The sequence below is a fragment of the Salarias fasciatus genome, chromosome 18, assembly GCF_902148845.1.
Source record: "Salarias fasciatus chromosome 18, fSalaFa1.1, whole genome shotgun sequence".
NCBI lineage: Eukaryota > Metazoa > Chordata > Actinopteri > Blenniiformes > Blenniidae > Salarias > Salarias fasciatus.
In genome coordinates, this window is record NC_043762.1 from 24,705,225 (window position 1) to 24,718,714 (window position 13,490).

Genomic DNA, 13,490 nt, shown 5'->3' on the forward strand with positions numbered 1-13,490 from the left:
TTATCAATATGTCTCGTCCATGATAATCTATTATCTAACACAACACCAAGTAATTTTGTTTCTTGTACTTGTTTTACAGGCACATTATTTATAAAAAGATTCAATTCAGGCTGTTCTTGTAAAGTATATGTTATACCAAATATAATACTGTTTGTCTTCAATACATTAAGTATCAACTTATTTTTCCTTATCCATTCCACCACAGATAGCACTTCCTGCTGTAGGGACGTATTTAGCTCTGAGCATTTAGGTGCCGACAACCAAATTGTAGAATCATCTGCATACATTGATACAGCAGCCTTATCTAGCACTAGTGGTAAATCATTTGTATAGATTGTGTATAATAACGGTCCCAAACAGCTCCCTGAGGCACTCCACAGCTGACCTCCCTCTCATCAGAGCAACTGCCATTGAAGAAAACCTGTTGTTTTCTATTTGTTAAATAACTTTTCAACCATAACATTGATGACTGTGAAAACCCATAACATTCTAACTTTTTAATCAATATTTCATGGTCAATAATATCAAAAGCAGCTGTAAAGTCCAGCATAACTGCTCCTACTAATTTCTGTTGTTCTATATCCATTAACCAATCATCTGTCATCTGAGCTTGGGCAGTCGCTGCGGAGTGGCCCTTCCTGTATGCATGTTGGTAATCCGTGGTTAAATTATTTAAGGGAAAATAAGTTCTAATTTGCTCACAGACCACAGTCTCCATTATTTTATTTAACACAGGCAGTAGACTTATAGGACGACTATCAGGTTCAGAAAATGACTGTTTTGCATTCTTTGACAGAGGTGTTATTTTTGCCTTTTTCCATTCTTGAGAACACAACATTTCTATCAAACTTTGGTTAATAATATGACAGATGCCTGGGGCAATCAAATCAGCCACCATTTTTAGAAGTTTACCGTCCAATCCATCAATACCTGGTGGCTTATCTTTACAATTTCTCAACATATTTTCTATATAACTAATATTTACAATATCAAAGTTAAATTTGCAATTTTTCCCTAACATTATTTTATCTCTCATTAATGAATATGATGATTCATTAGCTATGTCTTGAAAGTTATTTCTTAAATTATTTATTTTTTTAATAAAATAATTATTTAGGTAATTTGCTATCTCGGTTGGTTTGGTGAGAAAATATCCTTCTGTCTCCAAAAAAGATGGAGTAGGTCGATGATTCTTTCCCATCAGACTGTTAAGTGCACTCCATACTTTCTTACTATCATTCTTTATCTCGTTTATCCTCTTTTCATAATATAATTTCTTTCAGAGGCCAGTGGAGGAGCAGATCATGTCAGCTGCAGTCAGTGACTCTGCTGTGTGTTACTGTGCTGTGAGGCCCACAGTGACAGGAAACAGCACGACTGTAGTGAAAGCTGTGGAGCAAAGACAACACAACCCTCCAGCAGAGGGACTCACACTGTTTCACTGCTGTGGCTGGACGCCACCAGTTAGAACTGAGGTTATTCAAGGAAAGTCACATCACCAATAAACACTTTCAAAGTGTAAAACGCAACAACTAACAACAACCACAACTATGAAACCACGCTCAGAAGAAGTTTCAGGGTTGATCCTCAGCTTCTGAATCATCAGAGAACAAAGAAAAGAGGAGAAATGTCTCCTGCTTCAGCTGAGAAACATCCTCAAACCAAAGGAAGACGCTGTGAAAACAGATTTGATGATTCCTCTTCCTTCCGTTCTCATCTGCAACAGCTTTCCCCCTCTTCACTTTCAACTGTCAGTAACTTAATGGACTTCTACAATTCAGCTCTCACCTCTATCCTGGATGTTCATGCCCCGCTAAAAACACGGACAGTAACCTTCTCCCGCTCTGCTCCATGGTTCACAAATGAGCTGAGACTGATGAAGAGATCCGGCCGTGTCCTGGAGCGTGCCTACAGAAAATCTGGCCTGACGGTGCGTCAGCTGGCTTACCGGGAACATCGCAGATCACATGCAAAAGCCCCCTCCAAGGCCAGGTCAGATCACTACTCCGCCCTCATCAACAATAGCCCAGGTAATTCCGAACAACTCTTTTCCACAATCAGCCATATTCTCAAACTGCAAATCACTCCTTATCACAAGCACACAGATACAAACTGCAACCGGTTTCTTGACTTCTTCACCACAAAAATTGACGACATCTGCTCCTCTCTCTCACCTTCAAACAGCTCCTCCATTGACGTTCCTTCAACACCAAACACACAACAGTTATCACACTTCACGCCCTCAACGCAGCAGGAGGTCGAGGAAATCATCTGCAAATCCAAACCCTCCACCTGCCCCCTTGACCCTCTCCCATCCCCTCTGCTCAAAGTTTAGAATCAATCCATTAGTCATGTCATAACAAAAATCATAAACGACTCATTGGCAAAAGGAATCGTCCCACCCACACTCAAAACTGCCGTTATAAAACCTGTTGTCAAAAAGCCCCCCTACATGCTTCTCCTTGGTCGTGTCGTCAGCAAGCATGGAATTAACTTCCATTGCTATGCTGACGACACACAACTCAACATCAAAATTTCATCCAGCAGCTCTCCTGGCCCCTCTGTCTCCCCCCTCAGCTCCTGCCTGGAGGATATAGGGGCGTGGATGAGTCAAAACTTCCTGCAGCTTAATGGCTCAAAAAAAAAAGAAGCCATTCAAAGCGGTACTCCTCATCAGCTCCGCTCCTCTCCTCTCACCTCTGTTTCATTCTTTGGTCACACCATTCCTCTCTCCCTCTGTTACAAACCTTGGGGTCAAGTTTGACCCCCACCTCTCTTTTGACAATCATGTCGCCTCCATTTGCAAAACATCCTTCTTCCACCTCCGTAACATTTCCAGACTACGTTCCTCCCTCTCCCTCCCTGCTGCAGAGAAGCTTGTCCACGCCTTTGTTTCTTCCAGGCTGGACTACTGTAACACACTCCTCATCGGGAGCTCTGGCAGGAGCCTCCAAAAGCTCCAGTATGTACAGAACAGCGCTGCCAGAGTCCTGATGAGGGTGAGGAAACATGAGCACATCACCTCCATCCTTCACACACTCCACTGGCTTCCCATTCAGGCCCGTATAGAGTACAAGATCCTCCTGCACACCCATCACTGTCTGCACGGTGCGGCCCCCACCTCCCTCACTGAACTGCTCACACCACACACCTCTGCCCGGACCCGGTCAGGCCAGCAGCACCGTCTGGTTCAGCCCAGGACTCGGCTCAAAACCATGGGGGACCGGGCCTTTGAAGCTGCAGCTCCCCGTCTGTGGAACGCTCTCCCAGAACACCTCAGGGCCCCACAGACGGTGGACTCGTTTAAAAAAGGACTGAAGACCTCCTTTTTTAGAAAGGCACACCAGCACTAATGTTGCTTTTAAAGTATGCTGTATTGTAATGTTTTTAACCCTGTGCTTGTTTTTTTTTTTTTTTTTTTTTTAACCCTGTGCCTATTGTAGCACTTTGAGATTTGGTTTCAAATGTAAAGTGTGGTACAAATAAAACCTATTATTATTATTATTATCATTATGACTGGATGTAAAACAGCACACAGAAGCTCAGAGTCTCTTTCTGGATCAACTAAAAAAAGATCCTCAGTGGGAAATCCTACTGGACTCATTTCAAATATACAAAACATTTTTTTTTTCTGTTCTAGTCTGAGACAGTTAAGAGTTGATCTAAAAAGATGTTGCTGTGGTCCTCGAGACACACACACACACACACACACACACACACACACACACACACACACACACACACACACACACACACACCTTTTCATATTCACTGCATGCACACCAACATCTAAAAAAGCAGCCAATTAAGAAAAGCTTCATATATTGCACATTCCTCTGTGATTTGTCATGTTTTCCTCTGCAGGTCTGCTGCCATCACCGCAGGCGACACACCCTGACCAGACCTACAGGCAAACAGTTTTCAATCAATAAAACATTTCAAATGACAATCGTTGTGCAAATTCTTCATTATGTGCAAATTAGCTTCCTTAAAAGTGCTGTGAGCATTTTAAAGTGTTCTGTGGATGAGAAGAAAGTGCTCAATGTACAGTGGAGTGTCATTACCAGTAACGAACGGCGTGTTCCTTACAAACCGAGAATGTAATTACAGTGAAATAAGTTTGAGCCATTAGAACAACATTCTGCCAATAACATAATAAAAGTTATTATATTAAGGAGTGGCTTTTTTTAATCCTTTCCAAATGAAATACCTGCCGCGAACTGTAATGTGCATACACATATTTCTTGGAAAAGATTTTGAACACTTCATCCATCAAAAAAAGCATCATGGATGGAATAGCCATAAATTGGGGATATATATGGTTCGATCCTCTCTGTCAAGCGAAGTTGTAAAAAGATCTTTACAAATTTCGACTACATCACTGACGTTATATTAGAAATGACAAAAATTACATTCTTGTTCGCAACAGGAGCCTCTGAAGCATTTCAAGGAGAAAAGACAAGAAGAAACGTCTGGATGGAAACAGACGCTCATGTTGTGGCAACTTGACACCTGATGGAGTTGGACGTGCTGGAAGGTGAAATCAAAGAGTCTCCAGGTCTCCCCTTTCAGGGTCTGAACGACAGACTGGGTCTCCTGAGCAGCGAGCTGAAACAACACAAACACACAACATCTGATAACTAAAAACAATCCACAGAGGAAACCATCTGACAGGAAACAAGCCTCAAAGCTTGATGAATCCTGACATCTAGCGGCCAAAGGTTAGTACTACTGCTGTGAAGACAGCTGATGGATCCAGACAATTAAAAAATAACTTGAATATACTTCAAAAGTTTGTTTCTAAAGGTAAATTAAAAAAAAAAAGTTAAACTCTCGTGGATTTTAGATTTAGAGTCCACAATCTAAATGATATCAATTATTTATTTGTTTATTTTTTCACAATTTGGACTTCCAGCTTGTAAAAACCACGAAAACAGCTTTTCAAAAATTAGATTACCGTGGAGAAATCAGCCCAAATTTTGCGAGGCATGAATGTTGTTGGTTCAGAAGTGTTCTGTTCTGTATGATGAAGACTGCAGACTTGACAACTGGCCACTGGGATTACCTTTGCCACACCTTTCATAATTCAAGTGCCTTTCTCCATTCTTGCTCATGTGTCCAGTACACCGGGGGCCAAAACAATTTCCTTTCTCCAATAGAAAGTTGATTTTCTCCTGCTGCGTCTTCTTATTAAGCTATAAACACTCCTCCAATGAGTGCTGACAAGAGCTACACGTTTGAACCTGCTTCTTTGCAACTTTCCCATGAATTGCTAAGTCATCATGATTAGCCAGACTCATTGTGGTGGCAAAAGTGTTTCCTTTCACGTTTTGACTTGGATTAATTGGGAGTAGTTTACTTGGGATGTGCATCTAATATGGATGGTTCATTGTCCTTTGTCAAAAGGTTGACAGCTTTGGATGTTGGCTGTGGGTTTACCTTTTCTAGATCACAGTTCACACGATCTGCTCCTCTTTTGCAGTGTGACACTTGGAAGGTTATTTTACCAGATGTTGCAGCTAATTCAGCTTCTAACTCAAGCTGTTCTCTCCTTCCTCAGAGCTGCTGTTCCTGATCCTCCAGCTGATGTTTCGGCTTCAGAGCCAGAAACAGAGCTTTTTCAGCTTTCTCGGTCATCTGGCTAGCTCAGCTGGCTGCGCATGTGAATGAGTCTCCACTTTCAACCATTCAGCACTGGCCTGATTTCACCATGGACTTCGAACATGGCTGAGAGTCGTAAGAGTGCTGTAAACAGCGACGTGCACACACAGGTAAGCAGTAGACTATGAGCTCGAGCGAGCGAGCTCCAGACATTTGCAGGGCGTTTTCTCTGGAGGAGCGGATGGAATGGTCTGGATCATGCTCATCATTCAAAAAGGCACAAAAATCCTCTGTAAAATCTCTAAAATCCTGGAAAATCATCCATAAAACCTTGAATAGCCTGCAAGTCACACATGCTCAACCCAGACAGGACAACAAACAAGTGTACAAGCAACGTGGCCTGTCGTCAATGCAGTAACCAAACAGACACGGCAGTACACAACACACAGTAAAGGGCCAGACTGCCAGCATGTATGACAGGGGTTAAAGCAAAAAAAAAAAAAAAAAATCATTTGACTGAACTTTTCCTGTTCAAATCACTGCAGATATTCATTTCAACGCACCAGAGTCATGGGCTGAACATATATTTAAGCTGCTGTTGCACATTTTGTTCACACTTTATCTTTGAAATACAGTGAAAACATGTAAATGATCCTGTTTCCCACAAAAGTCAAAGAGTTTATAACTGAAGGCGAAGGGGAAGGTTTGGAGGTCGATCTCCGGGATAATTTTAGGAATTGAGATGTGATTTCCTGTATTCTGGTGGATTTTAAATGATGAAAAATGCTTTTTTTTTTTTTTTTTTTTTTTTTTACTGATCCTTTGATTGTCAAAAATGAGTCACTTGTGCTTAAAGTAAATATTTGTTTAGATTATTGGATCTGTTTTCATTGTCTATTTAATGTTTTTCTATTTTCACAAATCCAACACGTTTCACAAATCAGAAACAGTGTTTTAACGAATGTTTATCATCTTTACAATAATTTAGTCCAGAGTTGAGAAGTCCAGGACCTCCGTCAATGTGTTCTGCAGATTACTGTTGAATATACTTTTTTTATTTTCACAAATATAATAAAGGTTGTAGATATGCAATACTGGTTGTCTGGCAAAGTTTTGGTCTCATTTAAAATGTTAAACATGGCTTCACATTAATGCATAGTATAGAGAATGGATGAATAGCCTCCCCAAATGTAAAATATTTTCCCTTAAATGCCGAATCGGAAACAAACTTCAGCCTCGTTTCTTAGAGCTCATTTTTAGCTGGTCTCAAAGGGCTTCACATCACATTATAACAACATCCTCTGCCCTGACAGCCTCACATTATTGTTACAGGTAATGGACTGGAGACAGAGCTCCAGTTCTCTGCAACACACATCATTTGCTTTGTGATTGACAACTCACACTTGTGTCGATGAAATTTAGCTAAAATGAGCAGTCACTTCATGAAAGAAGCTTTGAATTTTAAGTGTCCAAAAACAGCATATTCATAATACAAGATATCATCCTTAAATACTTCCTGACAAAGTCTTATTACTGAAATTACTGAAATAAGTGAACCTTTTTGTTGAGCTGTTCCTGTTGTGTTAGAAGCAGAATCAGATCACATCTGAAGAGATTTTTCAACGTTCTGCAGAGATAGAAATGTTCACCTACAGGCTTATCATTCATCTTATTCAATCAACATATTTATTTATAAAACTTCAGAGGCACCATCTTCACACCTACATGTTACAGCCAAAAATTCAAATAGAGCACAAAGACATTCAGAATTGGATGAAAATATTTATCTTCAACTTCGAATGTTCTGTCAGGTCTCTCTCTCTGCTCCTCTCACATTATTAAGAGACAACCCATCACTCTTTGAGTGCAGGACCCTGATCAGATCCAGCTGGCTGCGTCCCGTCTGAGGGTCCACATGCAGGACCTGCACCGTCACCCGATCCCCGGGTCCCAGTATGAGGCTGCAGCGGCGCCGGTCCACAGGCAGCTTATTCAAGGTGATGCTTCTGTTGCACGATGAGGCCCGGGTGGCCGACGCCTGTGTCAACAAACGACCCGAAAAGTGTGGAGTCGTCAGCATGGAGCCCACCTGCAGGTCAGTCATGGACAAGTTGCCCTGCTTAAAGACATTCTGTCCACAATCTAGGAGCGTGGACAAGAGAAGACAGAAAATAACTTCAAAGGAAAAAAAAAAAAAAAAATTCAAGCACAGGTCCCAGCTTGTAAAAATGTTTTAGGGGGAAAATGAGACTTGCTCTCCTGACAGATCACCTCCTCTTCATCCTCTTCACTGAAAACACATGAACAGTAAGTCCACAAATCCAATGTGTCTCTAAAGATGGATTTTGTTTCTGCATAAAGAGGCAACGCAGCAATCGACAGACTCTATTTGATCAGACTTTAAAACATGACTGTGTCACTTCTTGTCTGTTGAGGGAACCGGCTGCTGTGAGTCCTGCAGCGACCATAACAGTCACATATCTTGTTCAAACAGTTCCACTGGCTGAGTAGAAGCTTTTAGAGTAGAAATCCTGGCAGTGAGTGTTCCCCTGCAGACCTGAATAAAGCCAGCAGGTTGGGCAGTAAGACCAGAAACTGGGCTGAGCAGGGCTTCCTGGAGATGGGAGCTCCAGTCGGGCTGTCGCCATCACAAAGACACCAGCTTTGGCTTCTTCCAGGTCTGCAGGCCAGCGTGCCCGTTTCACCACCCAGCATGGCATCTAAACAGAAACTCAGATGGAGGAAGGATCTTTGGCTTCCAGAGGAATACTGCAGGAGAAGATTGTTCATGTCTCCTGAAGAATTAAAAAAAAATGGATTTTCCTCCTATTTATAAAGACTTTTTTGTGAACTACAGTCTGACATGGACATGGATGTCTGCTCTGAATTTATTACAGAAAGTAGCAACAAGACTCACCAAAAAGTTCTCAAGTCAGGACTAACTTAAGCTTTTAAACATAATCTAAATACAACTGCACAAAAAGAATCAACTCAATATGAGCACTGTTATAACAGACATGTTGTGTTTCTGTCATTTTCACTGCTCATGCAGTCAATAAAAACAGCATTGAGCTCCATAGATGACAGTCAAGTTCTATTTAGTGACTCTTGAAAAGATCATTCAGTTGGGCGTCTTGAATAATTAAAATATCTGTGTTGCAATAAGTTACAGTTTCAGAGACGTGATCAGTCAGAGTCCAAAAAGGTTCATTGGTCTTCCAAGTTATAATCCAAAACAAAGGTTCATTTCAAAAGACCAGGGAGGTATTTTGTTATTTACCTGACAGTTTCGGCAGCTGTCAGCTGTCTTCTTCAGAGAGTCACGTGATGTTGTGGTGACGTATCTTGTCAGCTGATTTATACAGGTTTTGGCGCTATTCTCCCACTGGTGGAAGCGGGAGAACAGCGCCATCTGCAGTCCGACTTCTTGAGTACAGCATCCCAGGTGTGTGAAAGCGTGTGGAAACGTGCCCCCGAGACAGTGAACCGGGATGAGGGGGCCTTTCTGCTTTGATGATGCGCTGAGGAGCGATACCGAACAATACCGATCAGTGCCGGGCAGCGCCGAGAACGAGGAGCGCAGTGCGTCGGACCGCTGCACAGCGGGGCACACGGAACACAGAGCGTCGTGGCGCCCCTTGTACGACCGCGGCGCCCCCCTCGGGACGTGGCGCCCTAGGCGGCCGCCGAGTTCGCCTATGCCTAGAGCCGGCCCTGAGTGAGACGATCGTCAGGAATGGACATGTTGTACGAATCTATTCAAGAGGCTTTTTAGAGGAGGTTAAGAGTTATTTTAAGCTTGTTTGAATCTTTCAAAGTAAAAGCCACAGAGGTGTACAGAGTTATACTGCTTTAACATAACAAGTTTTACCCTACTGATGATGTGCTGTTGCAATAGTAATAGTAATAGTAAAATACTCATGTAGAAAATTTTTATTTCATTTTCTCCTTTTCAAAACACTTCATGGGATGTAACATGATTTATTTTATCCTGGAAAAACAAAGACATTAGTTTCAAATTTATCTTTTTAAATCAGTAATTTAGACAGAACTGATACAGTCAACAAAATGTTTTTAAACCATTAGATGCCTGCATTGCAGAAGCAATAAACTGATATTTGATGATTTACTTCTGTCAGTCCATGTTTAACTGTAAAGGTTTTCCAATTATTTCAAACAGACCAAACTTTCTCTTCATTTATTTTGTTCTTCAGTTTGTTCTAAATGTGTGAACCTGTCTGAACATCACAGAGTAATCTCAGCCTGACAGACGGTGAGAGTCGTGGTTTTGGCTCCAGCAGATTTTCCAACACCGAAAAAAGGGAAGAGTTTCTCAGTGAAAGTGTCTTTGTAAGTGTAGATTTGACTCAGGTCTCCAGAGTCGTAGAAGGACACCTCCCCCCTGTCATAGTCCAGCTGGACTCTGATCCTCTGGAGACTCTCCTTCACTATGACTAGCTGACCAGAACCATTAGTGTGTTTTCCATCACGATGACATAAACACCAGATTCCGTTTTTTGGAGAAAGAGATCTCTCTCCCTTCCTGTCAACTGACTCTTTAGCCAATCCAATGAACCAGGCTGGAAGATCTCCCACCTCCACCTCCCAGCTGTGTTTCCCTGAGCTGAAGCCCTCAGAGCCCAGGACATCACGATACTTCGTGAATCTCTCTGGATTATCAGGAAGCTGCTGCAGTGTGTTTCCATATCTCACACTGGTCAGATCATCAGACAGGTGGAGACGGGAGAATGCAGTGTTTGGGTCCAGAATGAGAGGAGTGAAGTGGACCAGGTCCTTCATCTTGCTCCAGACTGAGAAGGACAGGTTTCCCAGGTGTTTGGCCACATCTATGAGCAGTCCTGAGGGCAGCTGTGGATCTGACAGTGAGCACTGGGCTCTGGCTCGGCTCTGAGCGTCTCTGGAGCTGCTGAGGAACGCCCCGCTGGCTTTCTGCAGCTCTGCTTCAACAGCAGCCATGCAGTCTGAGAGGGAGGAGATCTGCTCCTCCATCCTCTTCATCTCTCTGCTCACACGCTCTGCCTTCTGCTCCTTTTCTTCCCTCAGAGCTGCCAGTCTGGACTCCTCTTCCTCTCTCAGGAACTGGTGCAGCTTGTTGAACTGGGCTCTGATCTGCCTCTCTGTGGACGCCAGCTGCTTCTTGGACTCTTGGACCACGTCGCTGTATGTTTCCTGCAGCTGTTGGTATTTCTCCCTCTTGTCCTGCAGAGACTTGAAGTCACATCTCAGCGTCTCCTTCAGATCCTTCACTGCTGCTTCTACAGGAATCACTCTGTGGCTGCTGTCATGAGGAAAATGGCAGACAGTACACAAAGCTCTCTGCTCCTGCACACAGAACAGTCTGGGCTCTTCTTGGTGTTCACGACACACCAGCTCCTCCTCCTCGTCCCTCTCTTCTCCCTCAGATGATCCAGATTTCTGTCTGCCAGCAAAGGAGTCTGCCAGCTCCTTCAGAGCAAAGTTCACAAGTAGATCGTCTTTGGAGGATTTTCTTTGACAAATCGGACAGTTTTTTTTTCCAGCTTTTTCCCAGAATTGTTTCAGGCAGCTTGAACAGAAGCTGTGGTTACAGCTCAGAGACACAGGATCTCTGAATGTCTCTAAACACACATGGCAGGTCAGGTAATTCTCAAAAGAGCTATTTTTTTCAGCCATTTCCTCTTAAACCTTCAGCAGGACTCACCAGCTCACAGTCTCTTCAGGTTTACACCTAAAATCCTCCAGTTGTGTGTTTTTCAGTAGAAATCTCACAGCCTAAGATGGAGTCGCTGCTCCGATCAACAAAATACTTTTACTTCCTCTGACCTGATGTGTTGGTTTTACGGTCAGTAGAAATGGGAGGAGTCAACAGACAGTCATCATAACTACATTCAGATCACTGCTGTAAATATGTACAGAGATCAATCAGCTGCAGCCGAGTGTGACATGAAACAGCTACAGCAACAAAACCACAATAGAGCCACAGCAGAGTTAAGATAAGCAGCCTTTACAACAAGAAAAACATGATGAAATAAGAAAACTCTTCATAACTCAGACATTTATGAAATGTTTGGACAGCCTGGTTCTTTAGTTTATTACTTCCACTCACTTTCAGCCTGTTACACCTGTTTCCCTCTCACAGGAGCTGCAGGTCCATCAGGACAAAGTCAGAACAGAATCATAATCACCCTGAACACAAACATGGACTTATCCCTGTGTTACTGACTCTACTGTCTGTGAAACATCTTCTCACAACTCTCAGTGATTTTATTGTCTGGTTCTAGTTCTCTGTGTTTTCTATTTATTTCCTTGTGTTCATAAATATTCTAAAACTGGAGAAAGAGAACCTCCACTGTTCAGTTCAAAGATTGTTTCCTATAATGACTATAGGACAAAAAAACACAAAAACTAGGAAATAATAATACAATTTTATTTTTCTCTTGGTGAGAACCCAGTTCTCAGTTTGTAGAAAAGGATCAGCAGCTCTCCAGCTTTAATGAAGCTTGTAATATTATATTGTCGTATTATATGGCAGCTTCAACTTCACACAGTCCAGGGTCCAGAGAGGAGTCAAAGTCTGAGCTGCACTTTTATTTATCAGTGTCTAACAGAGAATTTATTGAACATGAAGTTAATAATATATCTGAGAGCAGCCATGAAAGTCAAGAACTCCAACAACCTCCTCTAAATTATACGATCTTCTACAATGCCAAATATTCATATAAATTTTCTAGTCATCGTGTTTTCTGTCTTTTCTGTTTCCTGTTTTATTGTGAAGTCTCACACGTCTCTTATTTTAGTCTCCTCGTCTCTTTTGAGCTGTGAGACCAACAGAGTCACAAAACCAAACAGTCTATGATCAAAAAGCTCAGAAATGCAGCAGGAGGTGAAATCAAATTCATCTGAAGGTTCAAAAGGAGACCTGGAGCTCACATTATTCATTCTGCTGTAGGGATACTTCAACTTCAATCTCCTTTCATTAATCTTTAATCTCATGAGGATATTGTGGGGCAGATTAATAATTAACAAGTTAGCCCTTTATGTCTTTGTGTGAATGTGCTATGCTGTGTTATTGTTATGCTATTGTTGTTCATCTTTGATATTGTTCAGTGCATGTTGTGTGAGCGCACATGTAGGATGTAACCCGGTCGTGAAGTGATTGTTCAGTCGTTGCAGCGTCTTGTGTCGCATCTTTAATTTGTTATTGAAAATGACTGATCTCAGCCGTTCCTCGAGGCTCCCTAGGCAAATGCCTGTGTTGCCTACTCCGTAACGGGGCCTCTGCGTATACTAGTGCGATCGGCGCGTAAGCGCATCGCGGTCACAAAATTTGCGCTGCGCGCAGACGTCCACGGATCGATCCGCGCGGACCCTAGCGGACAGGAATCTATGATGATTTTTTTCGTCACAGGGACCAATGCGCAACACGCCCCCATGCAGACATGAACGGTGGCCGACAGGTGCAAACGCGCTGCAAACACAGAAAACACATGCAAGAAAAAAACACATGCAAGGAAAAAAAACGCTGCAAGAGAAAAAACCGCTGCAAACACAGAAAACACTTGCAAGAGAAAAATGCTGCAAATTCAATCCACAACGGAAGTGCGCCAGGTCGCTCCAAGAAGAAGAAGAAGAAAAATGTACGGAAGCCCTACAAGGACATGGTCAAATACTTTTTTTTTTTAAATTTCCTCCGCTTTTCCGTGATAACGAGTTAATTTCAGTGGTTTATCGAGAAGTCCACTTATTTTTCCACTTTGTCTCGACAAAACGACAATACGGTGAACCGGAAATCACAGTCTTTCACCAGACAGCGACGCTCCGCTGCCACGGACCACAGACAGAGGTGAGTTCAGCCTGTTTATGAGTTTTTTGTACTGTTACTCATTTCT

The 13,490-nt window shown here is 42.5% G+C and overlaps 1 protein-coding gene and 1 long non-coding RNA gene across 2 annotated transcripts in view; one reads left to right on the forward strand and one right to left on the reverse strand.

Annotated features, from left to right (window-relative positions):
• Positions 1–3,297, forward strand: part of LOC115405260 (uncharacterized) — an 83,734-nt gene extending 80,437 nt beyond the window's left edge. Inside the window, exon 3 of the long non-coding RNA XR_003933423.1 lies at positions 3,177–3,297. This is a non-coding gene — a long non-coding RNA (uncharacterized LOC115405260). The remainder of the gene's footprint in view (positions 1–3,176) is intronic.
• Positions 3,298–9,591: 6,294 nt separating this feature from the next.
• On the reverse strand, positions 9,592–11,274 carry LOC115405246 (nuclear factor 7, brain-like). The gene has a single exon (XM_030114766.1). It carries the CDS (start codon positions 11,272–11,274, stop codon positions 9,847–9,849), a length of 1,428 nt encoding a protein of 475 aa, XP_029970626.1. The 3' UTR covers positions 9,592–9,846.
• Between the last annotated feature and the right edge of the window lie 2,216 nt (positions 11,275–13,490).

What these genes read in the sequence shown, in the direction of transcription:
- LOC115405246 (XM_030114766.1), bottom strand. Translation starts at nt 11,274, where the DNA reads ATGGCTGAAAAAAATAGCTCTTTTGAGAATTACCTGACCTGCCATGTG.